Source organism: Hirundo rustica, chromosome 10, assembly GCF_015227805.2.
Source record: "Hirundo rustica isolate bHirRus1 chromosome 10, bHirRus1.pri.v3, whole genome shotgun sequence".
In the NCBI taxonomy this organism is placed as follows: Eukaryota; Metazoa; Chordata; class Aves; order Passeriformes; family Hirundinidae; genus Hirundo; species Hirundo rustica.
In genome coordinates, this window is record NC_053459.1 from 852,958 (window position 1) to 873,647 (window position 20,690).

Sequence of the window (20,690 nt, forward strand, 5' to 3'; positions counted from 1 at the left end):
CTTATTCCAAGTCAAGTTCCAAAACTCCACAGTTCCTTCCCAGTTCCCCCTTACCTTGTTCCAAGTTAAGCACCCGCTACTCCCCGGTTGGCCCGCCGAGCTATCAACACCGCATGTGCCTCATCTACAACTATGTCCATAAGAGAACTGACACCGCCCGCCTCCCATCAGCTCCTCCTCATCTGCTCGTCAACTTGAAGGCACCGTCCAGATCCCAACTACTCTCCATCTAGCACCACCCAGTATGGAAATAAGGGGGGCTCCCAAGGTCCACCTCTCAACCAGAAGTGTGGTAAATACCAACAACCCCTAATAATAACGAGCCGACACAGACTCCAACAAAATGAGAGGCATTAGTGGGTGAGGAAGACCTTCAAGCATCCGTAAACCCCTCCTGACGAATCTCTAAGTTCTCACCCTGACCTAAGAAGCACCTACTGGGAGACACCCCCAGACCAAAACGGACTAAAAGCAAGATCTAGGGGATTCCCACTGAGGCAAGGCTCCCGACTCTGCGGCTGCGCAGCAGATTCGTTGAAGACCTCCTCCTCAGCGGTGCCCATTGGAGCAGCAGTGGCGTAGGCATTCCCCCGAGCCATCCCTTTCAAAAGAGCTGAGTAATAAAGGCATTGAAAGGAGTAAAAACGATCTCCTGCCCTGTTCCTTTATAACAATCAGACCAGAGGAACATTTGTGTTTCCCTTCAACAGTACAAAAAACCCAGGATGTTTGTGGTGGATTCAAAACCTAACTGGTGACATTCTGACATCCCAAGAAACTGGATTTTATATGCCTAAGAATTAAAGAAGCAAATTACAACTTTCTGGACTCCACCTTTTGTAAAATCTCTTTAACACACTTTTCATGACATTGGTATATTTTGCAAAACCATAGCTGATGGAGGAGATGACTTTGTGAGGCCATTTGACACAGAGAAAGCCGAGCTTCATGGAAGGAGTTAAGATGACTATGTCTTTACAAACACACCATGTGAATCTGCTTCTAGACAGAGCCACTTACACATAGGGAAGTGATGGAAGAGACTATCAGTTCTAGAAAATGGTACTAATTGGTAGGGACTGCTGCTCAACCAAGGTCGTGTTAAATTCTTCAACTTAGAGAGAAAGAAAAAGGACTTAATAGAAGTATGAACGGTGTTTTGTTACATAAAAGAAAAAGAAAAAGGCAGGGGGGGAGAGGGTACATAGTAGAGAGGGACAGACTTCCCTTGAGAGAACCTCGGCTGATAGGGAAAGCAAGAGGGTGATGTGGATGGGAAATTAGGACAAAAACAGGGCTGTGTCCCCCAAGCATATGAAAGATCCCATGGGAAATGCCCCACTGGCCTCTCCCTTTATTTCAACGAAACCTCCAGCGCTGTGAATTTTCCAACACATCCATTATACTCCAGGCCTCCCAAGCATACCTTCCCCACGCTGTCAGCACGCTGCTCTGCTGCCGCAGGGCCCGACCTTAGCAACAGCAGGAAGCCGAAGCTTTGGGATGTCACCTTCAGGTGACACGATAAAAACACGCCTCCTGTGGAAGGAGGCAAAGCCGCCGCCGTGCAGCGGCGCGGGGGGAGGCCCGAGCACGGCCCGGGCAGCGCTGCCAACCGCCGCCAACCGCCGGGGCCGCCGCTTTTCCTGCGGTAAGCACAGAAGGGAGGACGGACGGACGGACGGGCTGACAGGAGAAGGGGAGGAGCCGGCCGGATCCCGCCGGGAGCGGCTGCGGGCCCGGGCGGGGGCGCAGAGCGGAGCGGCCGCTGAAGGCTCTGCGGGGACTGCGGGCTCTGGGGTCACTGCGGGCTCTGCGGGCTCTGGAGTCACTGCAGGCCCTGAGGACACTGCAGGCACTGGAGTCACTGCGGGCACTGCGGGCACTGCGGGCTCTGCGGGCTCTGCGGGCTCTGGAGTCACTGCAGGCCCTGAGGACACTGCGGGCACTGGGGTCACTGTGGGCCGCGGGCACTGCGGGCACGGGGGTCACTGCGGGCACGGGGGTCACTGTGGGCACAGGGGTCACTGCGGGCACAGGGGTCACTGTGGGCCGCGGGCACTGCGGGCACGGGGGTCACTGCGGGCACTGGGGTCACTGCGAGCACTGCGGGCACTGGAGTCACTGCGGGCGCTGCGAACCCTGCGGGCACCGTGAGCAGGCCTCAAACCGCCGGCCAGGGCTGCAGGGCTGACCACGCACTCGATATCCATATCCACCACCATATCGACCTACATAGATATAGATGATATATGTGTGTGCGTGTGCGCGTGTTTAAAACAGAAAGCTTTTTTCCCCTTCTCTCTCGTTCTTCCCTTCACACCTAGGCCAGTGCAGTGAGAGTTAAAGAGGACAACAGCAGATATGGTTACTTTTTGTTTATTTCAAGCTGCTGTTTGATTTTATAAGCAGTGCAGGATGTTTGTTTCCTTTAAGCTTTGTAGCAATACAATCCACTGAGCGGTTTGTTTTCCAGGCGTGATTTGCTACTGCAGTCTGGTTCCATTGTGTGATTGTACCAGTAAACTGCCTTCACGCCTTTAACTTCAGAAATGCGAATTTTAGAATTTCGCCTATCTGTGACAACCTAATTAGCGTTCAGATGATTTCAAAGACCTTTGAGGAGTCCAGAGATGCGAGTGGGCAGCACTGAGGACACAATAGGTGACGGTCCTGTCAAAGGGGAATTCGAGCTTGTGCCTTTTAAAATAATTTAATGAAACAAACTGGATTTCATAGCAGGGATGATTTCCAATGGTTTAATTCATATAACGTTTCAGTTGCTGCTGCTGCACCTGGAGCAGGTGGAGTTGGCCGGGTGAAGCTGTCAAACCCCACCTGCCTAGCCTGGCCTAGCAGGTGCCACTGGAGAGCTGCCTCAGTCTCACCAGGCAGCTTCACATCTGTATCTTTTCACACCACATTGCTGCTTCGGTGCAATTACCACTCAAATAGTTGTGTGAATGTCACTCTGCTCGCCAAGCACTGTGCATTTTTATGAACAATAACTAGCAGAAATTAAGAAATTAGCCATGCAGTGTCACAAAGTATAATGGAGAACTTCAAACGCATAAGAAATGCCATCCAGCTCTGTAATCTGGTACAGGCAGGTCTTGCTCTGTGTGCTGGAAATCCTGCCTTATGCTGTGGGTACTGTATATGATTATTTTGCGTCTGAGTGTTCTGCAGTAGTACTACTAGGAGTCTCATTAGCTTGCTGCCTTCTAAAACCAGCTTTATAAGAGCAGATTTTTGTGATCGAAGATGTTTTCTTTACCACTTAAATTTATCTTCCATTTGTGTGCAAGCTCAGTTTCTGAGATTTGCCTTAGGATATGCTAAGTGTGTTTTGCTAGTTGAAAGAAAATTACAGAGATGTTGATAGACAAAAAACCACTCTGAATGGCTTCTCAACAGGAACTCTTAAAGTTTCAGCAAGAATTTGTTTTGACAGACAAGTTGGTGCTTTCACTAAATCAGCAGTTTGCTTAAAAATAGGCTCCAAGAGTAGCAGTTCTGCGTGAATCCTCTTTTTCTGTAAATCAATATATTGTGTGTTGTGAGTGACTGACTCGTACATGCAAACAGAAGGAGGACTACTGGCATTACTTAGAATGGTTTAGACAACTGTAGAAGAAGGAAAAGCTTATTTATTAGTGTGATATGGGCACAAAGAATAGGAAGGGAGTTGAGTGTCAGATGCTGAGTGATCACTAGGGATTATTGGAGCAGTAATTATAAAGATCATACTGTGGGAAATACAAGATACCAGGAGATGATTGTATTCTCTTGAGTTGTGGAAATGCTGCAAAGTTGTGGAGGGACTGGTGTTGTGTGAGGCCAGTGAGATCCTGCACTACCCAGCAAACCCTGAGTACGAGGTATTGGCCAGTGTGGTCCTTTTTTACTTATTGTCTGCATGGTTCTGGGTTAGTGGAGTATCACTGGCCTTGTAACCAGATGAAATTGCTACAGAGCTCAATGTCTTGAGTGTTGTCAAGTGTTTTATGAGCAGTTAGAATGTAATTAATGCCTTTTGCACAGAACGGGATTATTTTTCCTAATACAGAAAAAGAGCATTTTGGGGTTATGCTGTGGTTGTCTTTAATGTTTGCTGTTTAAGGGCAGGAGAAAATCTGAAATAACCTCATAATATTTAGTAAATGCAAAAAATAGGGATGTTAAAAATATGGGAATTTACTGTTGATGTGCACGAATGGTGGCTTCTGAATTCTGTGTTGCTAAGTTGTTGTATTCCTTGTTATTCGGGCAATGGGCAGCCTGTAAGTGTGATTATTTTGCAGGGTGATTAAGAATATTAATAACATATAATATTCTTAAGATTACTAAGAAAAATATATCATATAGGATATTATCATGGGAGTAATGTGAATAATTTATTGGCTGGACTCTGGGACCAGACATTCTTGTGCCCCACTGTGGAATTCTAGTTATAAACTTGCAGCAACTCACAACCTTAAAATAATGTGTTGCTGACTTGAATTCACCGGCGCTCTTTTATGTGTGTTGAGAATATATTTGTAGCCTTGTGCTAAGCAATAATTCTGCTCAGATTTTCCAGAGTTCAAAATTGTTGAAGGCATTGCTGTGTTCATTATTAGCTGAAGATTCAATATTTGCATGTATTTCAGGCTGCATGAGTCTTCTCAATTTATTATTTGTATTTGTTGTGCTTTGTGAGTGTGTACTTTTTGTGGTGTATGTTCTTCTTTCGCCCCTTTCAACTGCCAATTCTCTGTAGCAGTGGAGCGGGAAGAGTTGGGATTGGAAGTTGAAAACAGAAAACTACTTGCATTCAGAAGGAGAAAACATCATTTCAAGTAAATGCAACCATAAGTCATGTTTAGATTGATTTTAGAGATGTAACTGAGTGCTTTTGTTGATTCTTCTGTGAAAGGGAATTTCCCCACTGATACAGCCTGAAATAAAGGAATGGCAAGAGTGAGGTGGTGTGCTGTGATTTGAAGGATTATAGTCTCAGAAGAGGAGGAGACACTTCTGCTGAGGCTACTTTCTCTGGTTGCCACCAGGGCACTTGGAATTTAGGCCACAGGCAGTATTCTGTGAGGTGACTTGTTAACAGAGAACTTTTTGTTTTGCTGGGAAAATTGCTGCCTGGACAGAGAGGAGGAAGAAATAGTGAATATCCCCAAATGAGCTCAGGCAAAACCCCCTGTGCATTGTTAAAGGCAGCTTTTGTTGGGTTTTGAGTCATCTTCAGTGTTACACGTGAAAAAGCCCAGATGATTTTTATAGGCTTGGATAAATTGCTGCTCTAGTGAATACTGCAGTGAGGAGGGGAGCAGATCGTGGGATTTCTCTGAAACTGCAATGAGACTTGTGTTCTCTGACTAAAAGTCTGCTGTGGGGATTGGAAGGAGCAGCTTCATAGTTCTGATAAGGTGAATCTGGTAGGAAATAATGTACCCTGTCATGGTTTTCAGTGAAGGTCAAATAAATGGGGCTCACCTGAAATCACTGGAATTTAATAATAATATGACTCACCATGTGGCCCTGAAAAAGCTGTTTTGGAGGGCTGCAGCATCATGTTGGGCTGTATGTAATAGATATGTGCTCCTTGCAAAATCCTTTGTGGCTGGAGTGAGTAACTTTTTTGATGAGTAACTAAAATACTGCCCCAGATTATACATTTTCCATTTTTCCTCACCCAGGTACATATGTTCATTATTGAAGGGAAGGTGGGGATATACAGGTAAATATTTGTCACTGTTGTGAAGGATTGGTTTTGGTGACAGTAGATGCTGGGAACGTATTGACTGGAGTTACTTCTCTATGGCAGCAGCTCCTATTATTAAAAGCATTAGAAACTCTCTTATCCAGTCATATTTTTAAGGGATATTTGTGTACTGTGGCTTGCTATGATTTGGGTCAACTACTAAATGTACTTTTATTTCCTAACTTTCAAAATCTGTCTCTCTAATATTCTTACTGTCACTTGGTGTAACACAGCTGGTCCCAGTGCATCTGCATGAATTTAGATGAGGTAATATGGGGCCCCGTAAAAGAATGGAATTGGGCAGCTGAACTTGTTCAAATCTAAATTTCATCTAATTAATCTAGATTCACCCTCACAGGAGGAAATAACACTTTAATCCTGTCCTAGGGTTTGGTCTATTTCTGCTTTTTGCAGAAACATTCGTTCAAGGGTGAGTGCCTCATAGTGTGCACATGTCAGTGTCTTGTTCCCCCATTTACTAATTCAACAGCTCATGAACCAGACTGTGCTGCTCAGCACTCCATTCTGCTGCTGGTAATTAATCAGATATGGCTCTAATTACTGACTTTCAGCAGAACTTAACTGTGGTCATCTGTAAAGTCATCTTTTATTGACATTTCTAGGAATATAGGCACCAGAAAAAGAACTTGCAGGAATTATCTAATGAAAATCATGCTTTGTCCATCATTAAACCTTTTTTATATAACTTGAGTGTGGCCTCCCTATCTGAAGGTGACTGCCCTTTTCTGCATTGCCACATGATGTCCCTGTTGTTGGAAGCTCCCCAAAATGTAGACTAGCATTTCTAGGAATTCACAGCTTGCCCAGGGCTGCTGGAACACAGGCCCACAGTGGGGCACACAGACTCTGTGTTTAAACTTTCCCCAGTGTTTGATTTCTCAAGAGAGCTTAGCTGAAAAATCAGTTAACTCTCTTTTTTTTTTTTTTTTTTTTTCTGTCACTTTGAATGGTGTCCTAATGATTTAAAACCCCTCAGGTAATTAATACCAGCTGAGACAGCAACTGAATCAGAAAGTTTTGTTTCAAGTACTAAAAGTTGTCCTAGATCTGTTGAATAGCTGTAGGGTGCACTATGTTTGGGGATAGTAAAAATAAAAACACTGATTTTAAAAAAAAAATATATATATATAACAAGTGTGTGTATATATATATATATATATATGTGTGTGTGTGTGTGTGTGTGTGTGTGTGTGTGTGTATATATATATGTATGTATGGGGTGTTTGTGAGTTTATAGATGTATATTACCTTGTGAGATGCTTTTTCATTACACGTTTATTTACTATTAGTACAATCTTGGTTTGGTTTGGGTTTTTTCCTTTTTTCTTTTTTTGATTTTGTTGTTTGTTTGTTTCTTTGTTTGTTTGGTGGTGGTGCTGGTTTGATTTTTGAGTTTACATTATCAGTACTGTCAAATTATCACTAAATATCACAGGTTGAAGTCTTTCCTTGGAGTTTCCGGGTACAAATGAGTAAGAGCTGGGACGAAATTGTTCAACACCTTTGTTTCAGGTGAGAAATAGAGTAGTCATTAGAATTAAAAGCAAAGCAAAAGAAATCATTCAGTTGAAATGGCAAATAAAGGAACAGCTATGGAAATATAAACTGCACTTAGTCAGAACAGGAGGGAGCACAGGAGAGCTCTGAGCCAGCAATGAGAGCTCCATTCAGATGCTGATGCAGTTTCAGGGCAGAAACACCCTCCCCCATACAATGGAGATATATTTACAGAATTGCTGATACTGAACAAAAGAACATTTTTTGGTTTTTTCCTGAATGAAGAAGCTATACGTTTTGCATACAGTTTTCACATGTGAGTTTTTGTGTCTGCACAGGGACAGTAAACCAGAGGAGAGAGCAGGGTGCAGTGAAAGGAGCTTCCTCCAGCTGCTCTCATCACAGACCATAAAACTGTTGCTAATTTTCAGTGGCTCTACAGCCAGCAAGTCTTTTCTCCCCAGAATGTTTCCCCTAGCATGATGGAAGGTATAAGAAATGAGGAAAGTAGAATAAAAATACTATAAAACAATTGTATTCAGTACTGGATGCTGGAGGTACAGATAGCACTCAATGCTTCAAGTAATTTTCTCAGTAAAAAGGTTCAATGTCAAAGGTTCAAAAAGTCACAAATTACAATATTAACACTTGTTGCTTGGTGGACTGAGTGCTGTTCCATGGTACAGTCCCAGTCTTCAAGTTGTAAATCCTCCATAAATGAACTGATCATATTGTCAGCTATAAAACAGCAACTTGACATGGATTTAACCATTATTATTAATTTTTTCTAAGTCAGAGAAAGGGGGGGGGAAAGAAGGGACTGTAAGAACTGGGAACAAAAAGAGGTGGGCTCTGAGCCACAGTGCAAATGGAGAATGAGATCTGGCTGATCAGAATATACAATCTGTGCTGGGTTTGGTCTGTTACCTCAAGACTGAGTTCTGAAGTTTAGGATGCAGGTGTCTCCTGCAGGAAACCTGTTCTGTTTGATGGGGTCGGCTGGAGGCCAGGGAAGGCAAGAGAGTGGTGTTTGTATGATACACAGGTGTGAGTAATGTAGAGATTTCAAATTCTAGGAAAAGACTTTGGATTTGCAGACATGGATATGGGACACAATTGTTTTTATCATGCCAGTTGTCTTCTGGATTAATTTTAAAAAGAGTTATGCAAGTAAATAGCTTCAAGCACAGTGGATTGAAACTGATTTTTGCTACATTTTCAGTAGATGACTGACAGTTTAACCAAATTATATCAGTGTTGTTTGTAAACACCCCTGCAAGACTCCTCACAGCATTGCTCCCTATCCATTTCCCTTGATCACAGCTTTTTAATGCCCTGGGATTTCCTGACACAGCTGTGCTTCCTCGTCCCTGCTGTTCCCTGTTGTTGGTGCACTGTGCATTGCTGTGCAGAACAACAAAGAAACCACACAGGCCAGTGCTAATAACCTGGCTGGAAGTCTTTGCCAACTGGCTGACCCCCAGTGCTGCCTGCCCAGCTCCAAGGAAGTCACACCTTAGGACTGACTGGGTGTTGCATGTGAGGTTTTGTCACACGTTGCAAAGGTTCACTGGAATAAGTTATTTAAAAAAAAAAGAATCAGATTTTGTAGCAGGCCTGTGGTATCCAGCATCATCAGTGACCACGAAGACAGAACAAAACCTTTCTCTCTATTAAAAAGAAGTAAAACATTGTCAGGTTTTAATAAGAAGAGTGTAAATTTCTAGAAGTGTGTTCTAGCCATCTCTGTGTGTGGGGAAGCAGAATGTGTTGGTGTTCTCATTAATATCCACGAACAGCTGTGTTTCTGATCAGGCAGGTGCTGAATGCTGGGACAGAACTGATCTCTGGACACTGCACTGGTGCTCCAGGAACACCCAGTTATGGAAACAGCTCCTTTTAGTTCAGGAACCAAGGGCAGACTGCTCTTGCTCAACTTTGTCTTTTGTTTTCATTTCCTTTTTCTTCAGGGAGGAGGTGTGATGTTTTGCTGGCAGGATGAGGAGCAGGATCCCTGTCGTCCTCCTGGCCTGTGGCTCCTTTAACCCCACCACCAACATGCACATGCGTTTGTTTGAGCTGGCCAGAGACCACCTGCACCAGACAGGTCAGTGAAGGCTGGGAAGGGCAAGAAAGAGTTTTAATATTCAGATCAGCTCTTACTTTACAGCTGGGTTCATTTTAATATTCTTTACTGATATTAATATAAAGCTTTCATGGGTATTCAGTATAGAAAGTCTGGCATTATCTCGGTGTATAAGCAAGTATAATGAGTGTTCATGCAAAGAGAGGAAAAGTTTTATCAGCAGTTTGAGGATCCTGTTCATGACACTGGCTGAACCTTGTGAATTGATATGGTTAATAATTTTGAAACTTAGGAAAATAATTTATGTTCCAATTTCATGCTTTTATGATACAGTGTGTTTTAATATGAAGAAGAGTTCCAGGTAGCAGTTTTGACAGCCAGGGGAAACTGGAGAAAAGATGAAATGTTAATTATTCATTATCTGTCTTCACTAAGAGACACTTTATCTGTCCTAGAAAAAGATCAGAAAAGCGAGATGCTATCAGGCTAGAATGTTTTGGCAACAAAAGAGCAGGTGGTAACATCAGGAATTTAAAAAAGAATCAGAAATGTTACTGAAAAGCCTTGAACTCTAAACTCTAAGCTTGAGCAGCTCCTTAGTTTCTCAGGAATTTATTTTTTTTTTTTTTCATCTGGCAGCTAAAATATTTCTGGAAGTGGTTGGGAGGAAATCATTATTTGTTGGAATTGGACAGAGAAGTTCCTAGGGAGGAGGTTCAGTAGGAGCCTGAACAGCCAATAATAGGAAAAGGAATTTGGCTGTCAAGTTGAGCAGGGGGAGAGAACCTGGGAACCCACTGATAACACTGTGCAGTAAAAGCAGCAGCTGCATACTCAGACTATCCTGTGAGGATAGACTGTCATGAGGAGGAATTACAGAGCTGCTCTGATGGCAGCCTCTACAAGTCTCTGTTTTCCTAGAAGTAAAATTATTTTGTTGCTCCTACAGGACTGGAAATAAAGCATTAAAAAGATATTTTAATGGACTTTTTTTCACTGTAGTCTTATAACTGATTCTGCTGCTCAGGTAGAAGGGTAAAAGAGTAGAAAAGGTAATATGAGACCAACTGATAATTCTGTTTAAGTCATAAATTATATTCCAGTAACATTTCTCTTTGCCTTTAAAGAAGGACTGAACTGGGAAATGAATAATTATTCTGTCTGAAACAATTTAATGTCTGGTTTGCTTCAGGGTCAGTTTAGAAAGACTCCACCCCTTACTCAGGGCAGTTTGCTTAAAGTTTAATAAAAATCACATTAAAAATGAAATTTTGAAAGGTTAAAATGGAAACTATGCATTATATTACACCTGATGTCAATGCCTAGCTCTGGGCAGAGTGTGAATTGCCTTTTGGTTTCTTATTAAAGCCTTTGGAGTACGAGGGCTTTCTGCATTAAAGAATCATTCTTTGATGTCTGGGTTTCCTACAGTGTTGTCTTTGCACTTTCTGAAAGCTTAACCCAGCATGGCAGCAAAGTCAGAATTCTCAGTTTGCCTCCAGAGGCTTTACCCATCCTGAGAAGAGGTGGCTGTATCTGCACTGTATGTGATATCTGTGTCTGCAGGAACTCCAAGAGCAGGTGTAAGTGTTTGGATGTGTGGGTACACAAATCCCATCTATGGCCCTTCCTTTGACAGGGAATGTAGTTTCTTCAGCAGAAGGGGTTGGCAGCATGCTGTAAAAATTACTGATTCTGGATGCCGATTTTATGGCAGAACCATTCCTACCCAGGAAATTAATTGGTTATTCTCTCCTGGTTTTAGTCCTGTTTCCACTTCTGGGCTTATGCAGGGAAGGAGAGGAGAAATTGGAGCTTATTTGCTGAGAAGAAGCAGCAGCTGCAGCCTGGGAGTTGATGGAGGGGCTGGAGAACAGGGGTTGTCTGACTTGAGGCAGCAGTGATTCCCTTCTCAGAGGGAACAGTGCACCTTGGAGCTGACATCCACACTGGATGCCTGCAATGAGTGAGGAATTAATTAATTAGTTAGTGTGAGGGATATGTTTCCTAGGCTTGGGAATGGCTTCATCCTCCTGATGCTTCAGTAGGGCGGCTCCATCACAAATCAGGCTGAAATGAGAGTTGGACCATAGCTTGGCTGGAGTCCAGTCACCAACCTTGGAAGTGTTCAGAGGTCGTGTGGATGTGGCACCTGGGGGCATTTTCTGTTACTGGGTTACTGGTTGGACTCAGGGGTCTTAGAGGGCTTTTCCAACTTTAACAGTTCCAGGATTCTGTGACTTCTGAGGCCACGAATGACATGACTATCCCTGATGAGCATCCTGACTGACATCTCCAGTAATTCTGTCTGCCAGCTTTTTGTACATCATGTCAGTTTCTAATGCTGCCTAATCCTATTTTTCATATGTCCCTATTTTAAGTAAGACATTTTATTTGGTTTCTGATACTTTAAGTGCAGTTTCATTGCAACATGTCAAGTAATTCATCCTATTCCTGTTAATAGCAGCCAATAAATCTTGTCATGCTGCCTTTTAAATACAACACACATAGCTGTGTGTGCCTGAATGACTCAAATCATCCTCTTTATCTGGATTTTCTGTCTGCTCATTTGAACTTGGCACTTTACACATCCTCAGACACACCTAAAATTTTCTGAGATTCCATCCCTTGTTTTAAATTTGTTTTTTGAAACTCGCAGTGACTGTGGCAGATGCCTTCAGTGTCTATTAATACCTAATGTCAGGCACTTTTACTTCTCAGTGACGTATTCCTCATTTGACCATAAAGACCAAAGAATTAGTACTAGAATCAATCTATCTGAGATATTTTTAATCCTGTTTCCCAAGTGTTTCCAGTGGAGGATGTTTACATCTCCAAGTTTCCAGGTGAGACCAAAAGGGATGGAGGGCAAAGAGGAGGGTGTGAAAGACAAGAGGTTTTATCTGTGGCAAGACAAATGCAAGGGGAAGGTGAAGGATGAAGAGTTATTATCTTATGAAAACTTGGGAAAATGTGACACCGTTAATGGGTCCTGTCAAATACATTCGTGTTCACTGGGTAGGGTAACACCAGGAAGCTGCAGAGCTTCTCTTGGGGAATTTTCCTTTGACACTTAGAGGAAAATGAGTAGTCAGCAAGAGTTAAATGTATGGAAGTGTTTCATTTATTTGCTTTCCTGTAGTGGTTATTTACCTTTATTATTTACTTCTGGCACAGTGTCTCCCGGTGAATTCCATACTCAGTATCAGAAGAAATTAATCTTTAGAAGACCCACCAAAATGCACAAACAATTTTGTATGAAATTGGCATTTGATAAATTTGCTTTAGTATTAATAAGCTAATTAAGCATTACAATTTGTTTTAGTGTTTGTGACAATTTACAGTGACACCTTGATAACAGAAAACTGAATACCAATTTTGCTTAATAATCTACTTTAGCATGTTTGAGGGACAGTCTTTGTTTCATTACTTTTGTTTCGTTTTCTGAGCACTAGCCATTTCTCCTAAACAGTTCTTAGAGGATGTAATTTCATAGAAAGAAGAACTTTTTTTGCAGCTTTTGGTAGGTACATTTTGAAAAACAAAGGCACCTGAGGGCCTGGAGGGCTTTTACACATATTTAGGACAAGCAATAATAATGTACTACATGATGAAAACAAATAGAATTCCAGAGAAATAGAATTTGAAGATAATCCTGGGCCAAGGATGATTTGAAGCATCCTGTAATAATTTATGAATAGAGAGAAAAGATAATTGCAGTGGACATTAAGAAAACCCCAAGGTGACAGAATTTAATGATTTCCTCTTTGCATGCCTGCCAAAACTGAGGGACATATTTGAACAGGTGATCTTTTAAATTTCTGAATAGGAAAGAAGTTATTTAGAGCCAGTAATAAAACCTTTTCATATATTTTGACAGCTAAAGCTTGTGTTTCTATGTGGAAGGCCCTTGTGCATCCTGTTTGCACAGTGCTGGGTTACTCAGTTGTGAATCTTAGGCCATTCCTGTGTTTGACTCTCTAAAGTGTTACCAACCTTGATTTTTCTCTTCCAGTTGGTTTCATTTCTGCTTTGGAACAAGCTGATATGGCATCAGAAGCTCTTATCTCATCCCATTTATGCAGCTCTAGGGCAGACTAGAGACTTAAATCTTTCTGTCTCGCAGGGATCTGGCAGACCCATATCATTCTTGGTTAGCATGAGCTCACAGAAATACGATTTTTTCATTTAATTTATTCTTCTAAGGTAGAAGGGAACAATTTATATCTGTAGAAACCTGAAGAAATTGAAATGTGGAAAATAAAATCATCATATAGGAAAAACCTTTTAATAAGGTTAACTTAGTAGTGAATTGAAGTAGTAGAACTGAAGAAAACTGCAGTTTCTTTCCCTTTAAATGAGAAATTAATTTAAACTGTAATTTCTTTCCCTTTAAATGACAACTTGTTATAGCACTGTATAATACCAGTGTACGAGAGAATAATTGTTCTTCATAAATCAAGTGGAATTATTTCAAATCAAGGGATGGACTTAATTATATACACATCTTTGCACGATTCTGGAAAATTTTATCTTGCTCATTTTCCCTGCAATGAGAATATTTTAAAACAGAGGATGGTTTGAACTGACATCTTAAGAGGAGGTAAATCTTATTGAATCTTAATGCTGTTTTTTTAAGCCCAATTCGTTGAAGTTCTTTTGAAAATTTTATTACATCAAAATAAATGCGACATTGCTAGGGCATCTTGTAAGAATGTTAAATTGTCATGTGCCAGTATCAGAAATGTCAGGGGTATTGTTTTCCTTACAAAGCAATAAAGGTAGCATGCTGCATTGAAGTTTATTTGTTAAAATAATTGAATTAGAAAAAAGGAAGAGGATTTTTTTCCTCTTCAGTGTCATATTTATCATAGTTATTTAAAATGCATGGGTTACATTAGAAATAATTTCATTAATTTCTGTTCAGTTGAAACATTCTTCCTCTCCTCTCAGTTTCTCAAGGCTTGCAGTTTATGGTCGTGCTTAATTTTTGTTTCCAGATTTGGGGCCAGAACTGCAAAATCTAACCAGTCTCTTATGTTAATGATTATGTTGTGTTACAGGGGTAGAAAATCAGGGGCATATTGTCAAATGTATTTAACATGGTCAGCCAGATAGAAAGGCATTTGGTGGCTGCTGAGCTGATGTGTGGAGCACAGTGCTCCGCATCTCATCTTAGACTCCACTGGCCCCATCTTTGTGCTTGAATCTTCTGATTTGTCTGAATCACATCAATCACAGCTGCAGTAATATGCAGTAATTCTTGCTTTAACACAAAGAAAGGCACAGTTATTCTAATAAATAGCAATGATCAGATCTTTAAGAACAAAGTAGTGGTCAGTTAAGTCATGCTTTGCTCTGGCTATATTAAAGCTGTACTAACTGGACTATGAAACTTAATTCTATCCAACAATTTTGATAGCTTGCAACATTAATTATGACTATGTCCAGGTGGTTTAAAATTGCTTGTTCACCCAGATTTCCTTTTTGGGTCATTTATTAGGATAAAAATCATAGAAATTGTGTGCAGTTCATGGAGGACCAACATGTTTTCATTTTAATTTTGTGCTTGCTGGGAATGGATTAAAAACAAAACCCAAATCAAGTTGTTCATAGCGTTTTTAAACTTTGAAGTTAACCATGGAAGTTATCCTTTGAAGAGGCTGGACTAGGTGAGCTCCCAAGACTCTATCCACCCTAAATTTTCAAGATTCTGTGAAGAGGTCTTAATTTTCTTTTCCTTTTATTTTTTCCCTACAGGAAGATATCAGGTGATTGAAGGCATAATGTCTCCGGTCAATGATAAGTATGGGAAGAAAGGCTTGGTGTCAGCAAGGCACCGGGTGGCCATGGCCAAACTGGCCCTAGAGACATCAGACTGGATCCGGGTGGATCCCTGGGAGAGCGAGCAGGACACGTGGACAGAGACAGTGAAAGTATTAAGGTGATTACATTATCTTCTTCCTGTCTTAATGAAATTACTGACTGCCAAAAGTCTGCCAGGCTGCCATGTCAATGCACAGAACTTGCTCCTCTAAAACACCTAGGGAAGTCAGGATTCCCCAGCAGGCATCTTTCCTTTGCTTTCCCCAGACCTGTGCAATAACCACAGTACTGCCCTGGTGTCGTTCAAGTAGTTGGCTGCCTGCGGAAAGCCTCTGCAAAATGATGGCCACTGCTGGGTTCTGCAGGAAAAGTTCCTGCCGCTCAACTTGCCTTTCTTCGGCGTAAGTCTCTAAGCAGGTAATAGATTGTCATCAGAAAATAAGAGCTCTCACAAATGATTCTGTTCTTCAGGAGCATCTCTGTTCCAGATTAGCTATGGTAGCAGTATTATGCCTTCAGGTTTATCTGTTCACACATCTTTGTAAAGTTTTCTTATTAACTCTAATAGTAATTAAGCCTAAGCCCCTAACGGCTGATGTTTTCTTCAAAATCTTGGAATTTGCTGTAGTTTTGTGCTGCGAGAAGGAATTAAACAAGTTGTCCAAAACTTGATGCAAGAACCTTGAAACATGTCTCTTACATATGGTAGTAAATGCATAAATGGGACAGGGTGTGGAAACACAAACTTCTTGTCCTAAGTGCTCTTTGGAAAAGGTGCTGCAAAAGGTAACAGATACCATTAAACTGAAAGCCTTCATGAAAGTCTATAGCAAATGTGCTGTAAGACCTATCACTGATTCTTCATTTTTATCCCCATTTTCTAGGTTACTTTCTAAGTGGAAGCAGGTGTTCAGGGCTCTAAACTGTGCCCTCCAACAGCTGTCCCAAAAGCTCTTGTGGCTCTGTGTGAAAGCAGTTAAAAACCAGACCTGTTACTTTACAAAAGCATCCATAAGAATTCACTACAAACTTACAAGACAAAGTAGAGCCTTTTAGATCATATTTTATTTGCTTCCCTGAGGGAATACAGACATCCAGTTGCTTCTTTTGCCCCTTCCCTCCAGGCAGCAGAGCAGGATCAGGGTGGGAGGTTTTCTATCTTTGCAGGAAACTCTTCTTTCTCTAATCATAACTAACCAGTGTGAGAAATCACCAAGTGCTGTCCTACAGTATTGCCTGGGTATGGGGCTTTTGTCCTAAACTTCAGTTCAGTCAAAACAATTTCCTCTGGACAAGCAGTCCCAAATCTTACAGATCAGGTGATCCTACTTTGGTCTTGTGCAGCTCCAACTGAAATAAGTACTTGTTGCAAGATTGGGTTTGTAAATTACAAACCCACTTCAGAGTTCTTCAGGATGAGAGATCCAGTAAGTAAAACCTAAATGTATAATTTTCTGGTCAGGCAATGCAGTGTGAACAGCCAAACTTCCCACCTGCTTAGAAAGTGAACCTCTAGTTTTATTAGTAAATCCACAAAACGTTAAAATGGCTGCTTGTTAAGGAGAGAAATGAGTTTAAATCTTGTTTTGTCCACAAATGTTGATGTGTATTAATGAGCTGAACCAGTGCCATAGAGTGCTGAACCTTGTCCCTTGAATGAGGAGGCAGAATTCTGAAGAAATGCAGGTGTTTCTGCTTTACACTGTATTTTAAGTGTCAGGTGAAAAAAAAAACAACAAAGAAGAGCTGGCTTTAGTAGATCCTTACTAAGTATAAACAGGCAGTGGTTTATTTTGTTCTTCACATGCTTCCAAAGCTAATCTATAGGTTCTTCACTCCTCAAAAAACCAAGTACTAACTGCTGCCTTTACTATAAACTCTCTCAGGTAGGAAACTTCAGTACCAATAGAAAGAGATGTTTCTATTGCAAGGCAGAGGAAGTCAGTATTGTACCTAAGTGTCTCTTCTTATCAGTAGTTTGGGTTGTACGCTTAACTGCAGTAGAACATTTAGTGCTGAAACACATGAATGGCCTTTTCTTACAGTACTTGTTTTAACTGAGTACACTAAAAATGTCACGTTTCATCAAAACCTGTGGATTTTGCAGAGGATCCCAAGTAGTTTTGACATAAAAGAATTTTAAGCAGCAAAGCTCAAATCCTAGTTATTGCAGTGCTATTAAATGAGTATGGAAATCTTGGAGACCACCACAAGGCTTTCCTTAGAGAGGAGGAGGGAACATAATAGAGCTGTTTCCCACTTAGCTGCTGTTGGTGAGTATTCCTAGACAAGGAAACAGTATTGTCAGTAGGCAAAGGGCTGCATTCGTTGCTCCTGTGGATTTGATTGGCATGCAGCTATAATACAGAGTAATTAAAAATTGGCAAAGACCTGCATTACCCAACTTCTATTGAGTTGTGCTTGTGATTTAGCTCTATAGTTACTCAAAGCTTCATACACAGTTCAGAAAACGCTTAAGAAGCTGGCAGATTGGTTTGTCCTTTTTGCTGTACCTAAAGTAATGTAACCCCACTTGGCTACAGCCCTTGATCTGCTGAGCAGACCCTGGGCAGCTCAGATTTTGCAGTGTTTGTAACGTTGGTCCTGCAGGGAACTCTTTGCCAAGCGTTCTTGTTTTTGAATCCTGGCCCAAGAATGTCAGAGCATGACACACAGCCGGTGTGCTTGGCTATACATAGCACCAACCTGTTTACTGCGAGGCAGGGTTAAAATTAGACGTGCGGGAAGGCACAGACCAAGCTCCTGGCATCCACTCTCTGCTGCCTTATGTGCCTCACCTCTTGGCTGTGCAGTTTCTTTGGCCAGTGGCTAAGCATCAGAAATCACTGGAGGCTGCTTTGCGGCCTGGTGTAGGTTCTTGACACATATGCAGCTTATTCCTGCATGATTTGAAGGGTGTACTTTTAAATCACTGACGTGAATTCCTTCCTTACAGCTGACATTCCAAGGGTCAGCTGGGGCTTTTTTCACGCACTGGATTGAGACTGTTCCTTGGAACTCAGAACCTTTGTGTTGCTGCAGTTGCATAAGAGCTGATAGTCACTGTGGCTCTATATGTGCTACACAGAAATTGGACACAGCCTTGATTCTGTGTCTGCTTGTCCTGCCTGAAACAATGTTGGCTTGTGCAAATATGAGTAGTGCTTAGGCCTGGCTCAGGATGGTGCAAGGCAGGGACTGTTCTAAACAAGCAAAGCTGTGCTGATTTGGAGGGAAAAGGCCACTGCCTTGAGGTCGCCGTACCAGTATTGCAAGGGGGCACTATGGATCAGGAGTGGTGGAACGATAAAGCAGCAGAAACCTGGAAAAACCTGCAAAGGGATCCTTGCCTGCTTTCCTGGACCTGAACTCAGTAAAATTAGAAGCACAGCAGATGTCAAAAATCTTAACGAGAATTTTTAGTTTCTCGGAATTGTGATTCTTTTAATTAAAATGAACGGGAGAACAGCAAGGTACAAACTCAGGGAACATATTTTTATGGAGAAGAGGAGGAGAGAGAGCAAGAATGTCTCCTCCTCAAAACAGAGCACACATTATAAAAACGCTATCATGAGGGGTTGTATTTAATCAAGAAATTGCAGCTAGTGATTAAAGTGAGATTTATTCCTGTTTCAAACAAAAAACCTCCTCTATGTTTTAAATGCAGTAGCTACCAAAATTGCCATAATGGTAGAATTTCAAAAAGGATTTACAAGCCAAGATGCCATTAAGCTTGTGAATTCCACAAAATGTAACTACATTGATACTAATCTCATGTTAGAATGAATGTACCAAATTCTTAACAAATGGTATTCAAATCCAAAGGGCATAAGGGCAGACCCTGTTCTGGAATGGGAAAGTGCCAGGTAATCACTTTGTTGCATCTCTGAGAGGATTACCTCACACAGAAGCCTTTATTTTAAATGCAGGCACCATTATAATGAAGTACTCAGAGGGTTCCAGTCCAAGGAGCTCGTGAGAAACAAACATCCCACAGAAAGCTCTACGGAGGATTCCCTTTCTTGCCAGCAACCAGGTTGGTATAAACATGATGCTGTGTTTAGCATTAAAAACGGTACAGCTTTACCAGATAAGTAGTGAGAAAATTGGACATAGTAGCTGGTGAGTTTTGAGGGTTGGAGCTGTGTTCCCAAACCAAGCCATGCCAAATGCCAACATAACTGCTGGGGCACCTGCTTTGTACTAGCTCCCACACAGATATAAGACCCTGGAATTGTATTAATTCTTGGTTTTATAAGCATCTCTTTAGCTCTGTCGGGAATGTACGTTGTGGCCCTGCTTATTTTGCAAAGAATACATTAATAAAAAATATGAAAAATACAGGGATTACTTAGAATTCTACTTCTAGTGTTAGACAATGGACAAAGTGTATGACTAGCACAAGAGTAATGCTGCCATGTTGATGGATGGTGTGGAGTAGCCAGATTCAAACAAGTCTAATCTTTGTGTTAAAGTATTTCTCTTATTTGCTTCTTCCCCTTTTTTGATTGCTTGAGTGGAATAAAAATTCTCCTTTAGCTGTGTACAGATAATATTCAATATGCTTTGAGTGATGATGAAGTAGGTGATAAAGTAATTGTTACCAGACAAATAAAAACTGAAACTGAATTTTTCTTGCAACCTTCTGAAAAAAAGCCTGGAGTAAAGGTAAATGATTTTAAAAATAAATTTTAAAAGAATTTAAAGTGACAAGTTAAAACCAATTTTAAGTATAAACTTCCCAGAAGACTGAAAAAGGATAAGACATCTGTTATTTGCTTTTGTCTTTCCAGTTCTTCCAGAATTAAAGCTGCTCTGTGGGGCTGATTTTCTACAGACATTTAAGACACCCAATCTCTGGAAGGGAGAAGACATCAAAGAAATAGTGGAAAAGTTTGGTTTGGTCTGCATTAGCCGGGCTGGCTCTGATCCATCTCAATTCATCCAGGAATCAGACATTTTATCTGAATTTCAGCACAATATTTTTCTAGTGAGAGAGTGGATCCAGAATGAAATCAGTGCGACACAGATCCGCTCTGCCCTGTGCAGGGGGCTGAGTGTGAAATATCTCATCCCAGACTCGGTCATTGCCTACATAGCGCAGCACAACGTCTACACAGCAGAGAGCGAACGCAGGAACGAAGGGCACCTGCTGCAGCCTCTCAGGCTGCTAAACACAACAATAAACCCTCTGAGGGACTGATTTCTGCACTGTGTGCCGTGTCAGACCAGGAGCTTTGTCATGTAGATTTCTTGAGAAAGTTGTTTCTTATTAATGAAGGGAAAGTCCAAAATTTCTTGAAATCGTGGGGTTTTAAATCCATGCATCCGTGTGTGGTAGTGCTCAAGAAAATTGGGATGCTCAGCTGTATTGCTTAAATACACGAAGAACAGCTTCCTTTTAAAACTAAAAGAAAGCATATCTTTATAATAAATATTCCTAGTATTTCAATAATTTCAGTAAGTCAATAAATATGACTCAGGGGTCAAACACAGTACTTT

At 41.4% G+C, this 20,690-nt stretch overlaps 1 protein-coding gene across 2 annotated transcripts; it reads left to right on the forward strand.

Annotated features, from left to right (window-relative positions):
- Positions 1-1,544: 1,544 nt before the first annotated feature.
- Positions 1,545-20,686, forward strand: NMNAT3 (nicotinamide nucleotide adenylyltransferase 3). Of its 2 annotated transcripts, XM_040074013.2 has the most exons (7): positions 2,292-4,841; positions 5,694-5,734; positions 7,215-7,291; positions 9,247-9,383; positions 15,123-15,306; positions 19,118-19,224; positions 19,982-20,686. In XM_040074013.2, exons 4-7 carry the CDS (start codon positions 9,275-9,277, stop codon positions 20,389-20,391), a joined length of 810 nt encoding a protein of 269 aa, XP_039929947.1. In that variant the 5' UTR covers positions 2,292-4,841; positions 5,694-5,734; positions 7,215-7,291; positions 9,247-9,274; the 3' UTR covers positions 20,392-20,686. The 2 variants fall into 2 exon arrangements, with proteins under 2 accessions (XP_039929948.1, XP_039929947.1); XM_040074014.2 differs by lacking the exons at positions 2,292-4,841; positions 5,694-5,734; positions 7,215-7,291 and adding an exon at positions 1,545-1,651.
- The last annotated feature ends 4 nt before the right edge of the window (positions 20,687-20,690 follow it).

Excerpts from the sequence above, each read along its gene's own strand:
- NMNAT3 (XM_040074014.2), top strand. The coding sequence starts at position 9,275 with ATGAGGAGCAGGATCCCTGTCGTCCTCCTGGCCTGTGGCTCCTTTAAC. Across the intron at positions 9,384-15,122 it reads AGACCACCTGCACCAGACAG|GAAGATATCAGGTGATTGAA; the intron begins GTCAGTGAAGGC and ends TTTTCCCTACAG. Across the intron at positions 15,307-19,117 it reads GAGACAGTGAAAGTATTAAG|GCACCATTATAATGAAGTAC; the intron begins GTGATTACATTA and ends TTTTAAATGCAG.